At 33.0% G+C, this 9,841-nt stretch overlaps 1 protein-coding gene and 1 long non-coding RNA gene across 4 annotated transcripts in view; one reads left to right on the forward strand and one right to left on the reverse strand.

The window, feature by feature from the left end:
* The window catches only part of LOC111088488, a 22,346-nt gene extending 16,625 nt beyond the window's left edge, over window positions 1–5,721 (reverse strand). Inside the window, exon 1 of the long non-coding RNA XR_002612997.1 lies at window positions 5,671–5,721. This is a non-coding gene — a long non-coding RNA (uncharacterized LOC111088488). The remainder of the gene's footprint in view (window positions 1–5,670) is intronic.
* The window catches only part of LOC106470176 (CD109 antigen-like), an 82,000-nt gene that overhangs the window by 23,780 nt on the left and 48,379 nt on the right, over window positions 1–9,841 (forward strand). For 2 of the 3 annotated variants that reach the window (XM_022398781.1, XM_022398779.1), the window contains exons 8-14: window positions 952–1,036; window positions 1,378–1,504; window positions 2,801–3,025; window positions 3,554–3,784; window positions 4,844–4,957; window positions 5,305–5,367; window positions 5,709–5,897. In XM_022398781.1, coding sequence (XP_022254489.1) covers window positions 952–1,036; window positions 1,378–1,504; window positions 2,801–3,025; window positions 3,554–3,784; window positions 4,844–4,957; window positions 5,305–5,367; window positions 5,709–5,897 — 1,034 coding nt within the window. The remainder of the gene's footprint in view (window positions 1–951; window positions 1,037–1,377; window positions 1,505–2,800; window positions 3,026–3,553; window positions 3,785–4,843; window positions 4,958–5,304; window positions 5,368–5,708; window positions 5,898–9,841) is intronic. The other variant, XM_022398780.1, reaches the window with a different exon arrangement.

Here is a 9,841-nt window from a genome sequence, read left to right on the forward strand (position 1 = left end):
CGTCCCTAATTTAGCAGTGTAAGATTAGAGGAAAGGCATCTAGTCATCACCACCCACCGCCAACGCTTGGGGTATTCTTTTACCAACGAATAGTGGGATTGACCGTCACATTATAACGCCCCCACGGCTGAAAGGGCGAGCATGTTTGGTGTGACGGAGATTCGAACCCGCGACCCACAGATTACGTGTCGAGAGCCCTAACCACCTGGCCATGCCGTGCCTTTTCTACGTGTATATAAGCAATAAAAATATCAATGTATATACGTGGTTTTGGCGATAACACTGATATTTTCAAATGGAGCGACACCTTATACCAACACGTGGGCTAAACTGCCAAGCCAGAGATCCCTAAGGATTAGGCATAGTCATCCCTAAGTTAGAACTGCTGAACAAATTGATGACAATCACACACCGCATACGCGATTATTCTCATAATAGCAGGATTGACTGTCACAATTATAATTCCTCAAAACTGGAAAAATGGAGTATGTTCAATGGTATATTGCGGCCTGAGCCTTGGACCTTCAGATCCGCAGCCCAGTATGCCCATATTCTGGCATTATGTGAATAAGCATTATCAAACTCTAATTCTCGAACATATAAATTTGTTATTTCAAGTATACTACAAAAAGAAAATTATAAGAAACACAGAATTAAAGCGTATTATAACTGTAGTTTACTTACTTTGCAAAAAGAAATCCAAATATGTGAACAGATATTCTCCCATCTGACCAGCTCTCTAGTGACTTAGCAGTAAGTCTGTAGGCTTATGACGTTAAAATTCGGGTATCCATACCCGTGGTGGGCAGAGCACAGATAGTCCACTGTATAATTTTGCGCTTAACGACCAACTGACCAACCTTAGAGGCATTATAATAGCTTATGTGGGAATCGATAATAGGTGTAATTCATTAAGGATAAAGCGCATAAACATATTTTTTGTTTTGTCAGATGAGGCACAGTATGAAGTTAATGTAACCATGCCAGCGTTCTTCATGGACACCAATGACTACATACACGGCTCCGTTATTGCAAAGTAAGTACTTCATATCACCCACGACCATTAAACAATTAATTATGATGCTCAACAATTGAAACCCTCGCACCCAAAAGACTGCTAATATTAAAACGATTTCTTTTGCTCTGAATATTTTTCTATATTATTAATATATAGTACATATATTACTTTCTAAATATTGTATTTGCTTTATCATCTAATCATTGCTGTGGTTGTTACAAACGTCCTTCATTTTACGTGTGCTATAAAAATATTCAGATTCGTACTTAATATTTAATTTTCTAGTTTTTAACTATTTGACTTTATTTTTAAACCACTGTTTTTAATATTGTTTTAATAGTTTAAGTTTGTTTTAATAGTTACTCAAGAGGATCCTCTGTGTCGGGAAACCTGAGCTTAACAGCGAAAGTGGAGCCGTTAGACAAAAGTCGAAGTAATTTTAAGAGTCTAATACAGCCAACACAGCTTGAACAAACTCTTGATGTTGTACGTGTTGTCTTTTCTGGTGATGATAAATACTGTTTGAAGCCATGTAAACTAGAATATCATTAGTATACATTCATATAATACTCAGAACAATTTGATTTTAAAGAAAATGGCTAATCATCAATGTGTTATACTCAGAGTTTCTTGTAACATTCTTACATGCTCAAGATGTATATTTATTTAGCTTAAAAGCAATGTTGTCTTTTTACATTTCAATTTGGGGATAATTTATATACTACTTCTAAAAAACAATAACATTAAAACTTTTATCTTTTACATATTAATAACTTTCAGAAATGATTTTATTTTAATTTTGAAGTTTTCAGTGTATTTAAAATATTTCATGGGTAATCAAGGACAAGAGATAATAACAATCTTGTCAAGATGTCAATATTTTATCTTGTTTTTTGTCCGTTGTATGGTTACATAATTCTTAGGGCTGGGCCATCGCTGAACGTGCTCGCTCTTTCAGTCGTGAGGCCGTTATAATTTGACGGTCAGTACAACTATTTGTTGGTAAAAGAGTAGCCTAAGAGTTGGCGGTGGGTAGTGTTGACTAGCTGCCTCCTCTCTAGTCACTGTAGCTTTGCGCGTAATTCAAACCAAACCAAACTTTCATTTTCGCGAACAGTTGCCGCAAAATCACACTCCATACTATGCGTTATAAGAGTGACGACCAAATCCTATTATTCGATTAGAGTAGCCCAAAAGCTGGCAGTGGAAGCTGTTGAAGCTGCCTTCCCTCCTGTCTATCAGCTCACATTTAGGGATGGCTAGTGTAACTAACTCTTGGGTATCTTTAATCGAATATTTGAAACAAAACAAAAACAAATATAATTCTGTATAAATTCACAATATAAACTTACAAACTGCTGCCATGGATGTTTACATAGTGAGGTGGGGTTCGCGACCTCCCTACCCGCGACTGTTGTAGTAATATTTAAAATAGTGTAGATATTAAAGTTTTCTTTTTTATTTAGATAATTCCAATCGTTAACCTACACCACAAGAGTTAATACTGAAAATTCTGTTTATGTTTTGGGTTTGTTTCGAATTTCGCGCAAAGCTACACGAAGGCTATCTGCGCTATCTGTCCCTAATTTAGCAGTGAAAGACTAGAATGAAGGCAACCTTTCATCACCATCCACCGCCAACTTTTAGGCTACTATTTTACCAACGAAAAATCCTGTATGGAGAATTACAAAACGTAACTTTAGGGTAACTCTTCTAAACTTGTAACTATTTTATAAGTAAGATACATAAACAGATGTTACAGGCCATTTACTATTTTTTCAGTTTAAAGGTTTCACTACCTATCGGTTCAATATGCGAGAATTGGCTGAGCTTGTTTCCAAGCTAGATGGATCTAAAGTTAAGGTGACAGCTTGTGTAGGTGAACCCCTGTTAGATCGTGTGGAATGTGGATTCGCAGAAACAGTCATCTTTAACTCCAGCATCAAACTTCAGTTCCTTGGCTCTTTTCCTCAAGTTTTCAAACCAACCATGCCTTTCAAATCTTATGTAAGTTGTTTGATCAGTATAGATTTGTTCTTCAAAAGTTACATTTATCACAAACAACTCTTCATGTGTTTTTAAACTAACAGGTCACAAACAAAAATAAGGATCATTAAAAAGATTTATCAGTTTTGTTAAAGCTTGGAACTGTGTATAAATATACTTAGTTCGAGAAATATATAAATGTTGTATTTTGAAGTGAAAGTTAATTAACGTTATCAAAATATAGGAAACGTTATATTGGTTTATATACACCTAGTACTTTAGATTTTTTGCGGCATATGAAATTATCTCCATCAGACAAATGAATTACAGGATTCAGCCATAATATAAATACATCTCCTCTTCTGACAGGAACTTGGTGTCTCCCAAAACACTTCTTCAGTTCATATCACGTATTTCCAAGGTGCATAACGTTCATGCTTATTTTCCCGTTAACATTTCTCTGGTTAAAATGTCATGTACGTGTTTAAAACAGTAAATCTTAGAAATATATTTGAAAGCTTGTTCTAAACAATAACTTTTTTTCACCAGCTTGCTGTGTCTTACCATGACGGGTCAGCACTTCCACCATGGCGTTTGTCCAGTCAGAAACTGGATATCAGGCCTACACTGACCATGTTTAACGGAGGATCTCAAAAGTTAGACGTCAAGCACGAGCTTGTGTCGCCCGTGCGTCCTGGAGTCTGGGAGTTGGAGTTGGATCTATGGGTTGAATTAGGTGGAAAAACATTGCTAAACAATATCAAGTCCCTCCATTTAGAGGTAAGTCATCATTTGTTTATTTGTTTGTTTTGTTGGTAAGCGCAAAGCTACACGATGGGTTATTTGTGCTATGCCCACCACGGTTATCGAAACCCTATTTTTGGCGTCATAAGCCTTCAGACGTACCGCTGAGCCACTAGGATCGGTAAGTCATGATTCATTAAAGGTTTTTGTAATGGAAAAATAATTCAACAATAAAGGCACTAAGTTGAGTAGGTGTATCTACGAGTTGCATAAACGTTCTTCATTCTAATTATAACCACAACAGTTGTTATGTTATCTATATAAACTATATTCAGTTTCTTACATTAAGAGTTATTATTGCTGTGTTTTTACCTTTTGTGAGGTTAAACTTCAGCGTGACATTTCTATAAAATTAGCAATATATTCAAACATCAACAAAGTAAAATATGTATTACACTGTCATTCTAGTCGTATCGAACAAAACCAGATCAAATATTTATCTATCTATATATATATTCAACAAGATGAAATAATTTTAAGTTATATATTATACCCTTAACCTTTATATTTTGGTTTTGGAAGATAGTTCATATAAATGTTGCAGACAACTCAGAAAAAAAACTGTATTAAAACTTGTACAATACCGTATTAAAAATACAATAAATTAATGAAGAATTAATAGAAACAATCTCAACAGGTAGAGTTAATATTAAATGGTTTTAAACTTTAATGAGAGAGATTAGGGTAATATATTATATTAGAAAGTTGTACAGACTCAAAAACTAACATTTTATGTACAGTTAAATTTATTCTTTCAACTATCTGTTGCGATCATCTCATAATTTTGTTTTTGCTAACACTAAAGCAATTTCAACAAATACGATTGTATTTCTGTACTAGTAAGTTTCGTCTTTCAACTATCTGTTGCGATCATCTCATAATTTTGTTTTTGCTAACACTAAAGCAATTTCAACAAATACGATTGTATTTCTGTACTAGTAAGTTTCGTCTTTCAACTAGCTGTTGCGATCATTTCATAATTTTGTTTTTGCTAACACTAAAGCATTTTAAACAAATAGTATCTTTTTATTGAAGGCACATTACAAAGATGAGACAGGAGAGCGAGCAAAAGCTAACCTTCTTGTTTACGCCTCCTATTCTCCTACCGATCGCCACCTTCAGGTAATCACCAGCACTAAAAACCCAAAGGTAATTATCATTGAAAACCTATGCATTGTTACATTTCTCCTTGTTACTTAACGTATGTTTCTATTAAAGTCTTCTCTATTATGATTTTTTTCAGAATTCCCTATAATGTTTAAAGTTTGATGATTATACTTGTTTCTCTTCCTGAAAGTGAAATAAAACTTTACTGACGTAATCCTCTATAACTAACTTTTAATTCTCCAACTCTTATTTTATTGTTAAAATCAACGTTTTTTAAAATTACTATGTTAATATAAAAACATACACTACTACTTGTAGTTGTTGCTAACTTTCAGGGGAAAAAAACGTAAAAAAAATTAAATTTCTTATATAATATTTTACCTAAACAGGTGGGTGAATTCATTATACTTCACGTGAGAGCAAATTACTTTGTGGGGAACTTCTCATACGTGGTAAGTTATCTTGCAGAATTTTAAAGTAGATCTAATTGTAGTTTTTGTTCCAAAACATTTCCAATTGAATCCTTAGTTGTTGTTTATTTTTTCCTTTTTTTCATGGTCCACTGTATAGATTTATTTGAATGACAATAAGACTTTATAAAGAACAAATACCCAAATACGTGAGTATTTGTTATGATTACGTTAGACTTTGTTACATATCAATTTTGGTTGGCCACAGTGTATTTACTTTCAGTTTATATATCTTTAGTTTTGAAGTTAGTATTAAACTAAGAGTAGTATATAATTTAGACTTACCATGTTAAAACATACTTCTATGTGTCATGTATGTGTAGATTGTTTCCAAAGGAATCATCCTGTTGGCTGGACAGGAAGAAATGACGTCAAGTATTAAAACTTTTGCTGTAGCTCTCTCTCCGGAAATGACGCCCACTGCTACTATAGTGATTTACGATATAGCTCGAAAGGGCGTGGTCATTGCTGATAGCTTGACGTTTCCAGTTGACGGTTTCTCTAGGAATAATGTAAGATTTATTCTTTCCTTTGGACTAGACGACGCCTCAATTTGTTTATTCTTACCCAACTTAAAGCTAATTTAATTACAGATACTTACAAGAGATGCAAGAGGTTCTGCTCGGAAGTGTGGTCGTAATAATTTTAAAATTTTTGAATTATCACACTGACCTATTTTATGGGTTTAATCGAAGGAAACAGTTCGTGTTATCTTAGTGCAAGATTATTTATTTCATGCTACTGTTTAGCAGTTACTTATTCATTGAAAACGTATTCTTTTTTCTTTGTAACACCTAGGTTTTATATCTGTTGTACATGAGATAATGACACTGACTTCCACAAGCATTTGTTTGTGTCATAAGTTAATGTAAACATTCATCAATATACTCTCATGTATATACATATGTACAATAAAAGCATTCTCTTATACACACACACATTTCCATTCCTGTGTACATACGCATATTTATTACCATATGTACATTGATGACAGTTAGCTATTCACTCATTCATATTTACTGGTACATATATATATATATATACAGAATATTTGTCTATTCTCATACAATCGTTGTTACACTTGCATCCGTAAATCAATAAATCCATAAATGTTATATACATTTTAGAAATACGAGCCTAGATAGGAAAATATTGATAATGTAAAGGTTAATTGATAACATAACAGAACTGTTATATATTCAAAATATCTAGCTCTTTCTTCTTTAATGTATCTATGCTGATCATATGCTTTTTCAGTATTCTTGGTCATTGGGAATAACCAACATCGAAGTCCTTGATCTCGTAAAACAACATTCAATATGTTTTCTATTCTGATTACAAGATGTTTCCTATCATGAACCACGAAAATTCTAATAGAACATACTGGCAAAAACCATCTTTTTCTTGAAACAACACTCAAAACCTTCTATCTCAATGGCTAAGGCTGTTAAAATATTGATAATAGCAAAAAAAGTTGATTTTTCGATTGTTAGACAAAATTCAAAATTCATCCATTTGTTCTTCATTTTATTATTGTTATTGTTTCACAAGCCCAGGAAAAAACGTCTATGGATATTTTATTCAAATCTGGGCAAACCTACTAAATAAAAACTCCTGTGAAGACCACTGATTTTTGAAAGAGAAGGAGAAACTGGCAAAGTTTCTTTTCGAAGCCATTGAAGCACTGAAGCCTACAGCAACAACAGCTAGGTATACTGCGCAAACATTTATGCACAACTACTAAACAAACTCCTGCGAAGGTTGTAGGGCTATATTAAAGTTGATTCTTGAAAGTCGAGATTTCCACCCTCTAAAATTTTCTAACTTCTTCTTCGCTACCAACATAAGCTTTTCTGAGCAGCCATTCAAGCATCGCAGAAATGTAGAAGCCAATTAATCACCGTTATACTAGTCGGAAATGCTTGTTTTACACTGGTCGGAAACCTTCGTTTTATTATTGTAAAAATGTGTCTATTTATAAAAGTGTCCCCAGCCTTATTATTATTGATTATAGTTTTAAAATCCGCTACAGAAAAAAACAGCTACGAATATTTTACTGAAACCTGGACACTACTAATTAATGCAGTATTGAGTATGTCATAGGGTAGTTTTAAAATTAATTCAAGCGCCTTCGTTTTTTCGCCCTGAAACATTTCTCTAAGTCCTTCACTTTCCGCCATTGAAAAAATCCGGTGTTTTACCAATGCGCATTAATTGGAAAATAAGTTGTGCAACTTATAGCGCATTAATTGGAAACTGCCACGTTGATGATTCATTATTTCTCGAGTTCGCTGTTGTACTTTGTCTTTACATGGTTTTCTACGACTATTTCAGTAGATAATTACCATAGTAGATTTCTCTACTCTTGTGAGTGGTGATTTATTCTACTAATATTCGCACTTCGCTTGTTAAACGCGTTTTTACACGAAACCACCTGGTTCAGTAAATAATGGTCGGGTGCAAAAAAAACAAAAAAACAAACAATGCAGCAGAAAACTGTTGAAAAACATGTAACATTCAATTGAATGTATATGCACGTACGTAGCTTAGAATTTATTCTCCACAAACGGACATAAAAAACTTAAGAAATAAGATAATTAATTTTTTTTAATTTAAAAAGGGGAATAGGGATCGTCAAAAAGGACTTAAGCAAGTTGAATCAAAATGCAAAGATTATATTTTCAAGCCTACAACTAAGGAATTTAAAAAAAGTAAACAAACTAGGTTGGAAATAATGTACACATTATTTTACAAGCTACAAATCCTTATTTTGACTCCATTAAAATTGATAAGTACTGTAGACATGGAGTCAAAATAGGGATTTGTAGTTTGAGAAAATAACGTAAACACTACTTCCAGCCTAATTTGTTTACTCTTTTCAGAGTCCCTAATTGTAGGCTTGAAAATATAACCTTTACATTTTGATTCAACTTGTTTCTGTACTTTTTGACGATTTACAGTTTTTAATTATCTTGTTACATATAAACGCCAGTGTCTGTCTGTGTCAAACTCAACTTAACTATCTTTTCAACCCAATAGGGAGCGCTACAATACATTATTATTGATATTTTTTAAACTTCGGTAAGAGATTTATAAAAATTTAGTCAAAAATTTTATAAACATTTTTTATGAAATGTTATACCTTCGTGCAGATGCACTTCGTCCTCAAAATCTTTGTCTTTGCCATCACAATTAATAAATCGCAGGGTCAGACATTTGACCATGTAAGAACCTGTTTTTTCGTATGATTAAATAAATCTATAAGGCTTTATCAAGAAGCAGACTTGAACATAACATAAAAATATACATAAGTCACAATTCTAATCAAGGTCGACTTACAGTTGATGACTAAATATACATAAAAATATTGTTCTCGTGAAATACTATAAAAAATAAAAATTTTTTTTTACACATATATTGTTGCTATAATATAATTAATTATTAGAAAACATGCTCATAATATATTTTTATAAATTGAATTTTCCGAGGATAAATTATTAAGCATTTACTGTCATATGACGGGCATTCAGCTAGTATAAATATGTACACAATCATGCGAATTTCGGAAGAATGCGTTTTGTATCATTACAATAATATACATTTTACATTCCCACAAGTATGCATCTTACAGCAACTGTACGCTTTATATTCCCATTGGAAGTTGAATATTCGTATTGTTACAGCAATGCATGTTTTGTGATATCATAACAATTAACGTTCTCGGTTACACAGGAATACATATTTTGTACTCTTACGCTTTTATTAGCCTAAGTTGAATCAGTCGGAAGTATCATATTCTTAAACAGCAAATATTTAATATGACGTACTTGCATAAGTTAAGGAAATATGTTGGCATATTTGAAATACACATACTGAGACCATTTCAAATGTGTAGTGGCTACCGGAAAACTATAGTTATAACATAAGATGTTAAGTATATAGAGAACCGGAACATCTGAAGCTCAGACTGTGTACATTATGCATGTAGAGAGATAAAATATCAAATTCAAAGCAAAAGTACTTACGTAGATATAAATGTAATGCTTAGGTTTGGCATGCTATGGTAATATAACATAAAGTATAAAGTTCAAACAAAATATTAAATTCAGAATATCAGTGTTCGAACTGAAGGGGGAACAGGGGGAACGCGTTCTCATTGTTAAAATATATACAAATGTAACCCCCTTCTTAAGAAAAATCGTGGGCATAAGGGAACGTTTCGAGAATGATTTGGAGGCACGTGTTTATAACAGCCACAGTCGTACTAACACTATCGCCATCAACCATTGATAAAGCTGGTTTTTAGTTTACTGAATCTTAATTTCGATTTAATTAGTGACTGATCAATGAGGTAACTAAACTGACGGTATGTATATATGTATATATGAGAGTTAAGTTTGTTACAATTCAGGTAACTAAACTGACGGTATGTATATATGAGAGTTAAGTAGTTACA

Source organism: Limulus polyphemus, unplaced genomic scaffold, assembly GCF_000517525.1.
Source record: "Limulus polyphemus unplaced genomic scaffold, Limulus_polyphemus-2.1.2 Scaffold3860, whole genome shotgun sequence".
NCBI classification, from domain to species: Eukaryota; Metazoa; Arthropoda; class Merostomata; order Xiphosura; family Limulidae; genus Limulus; species Limulus polyphemus.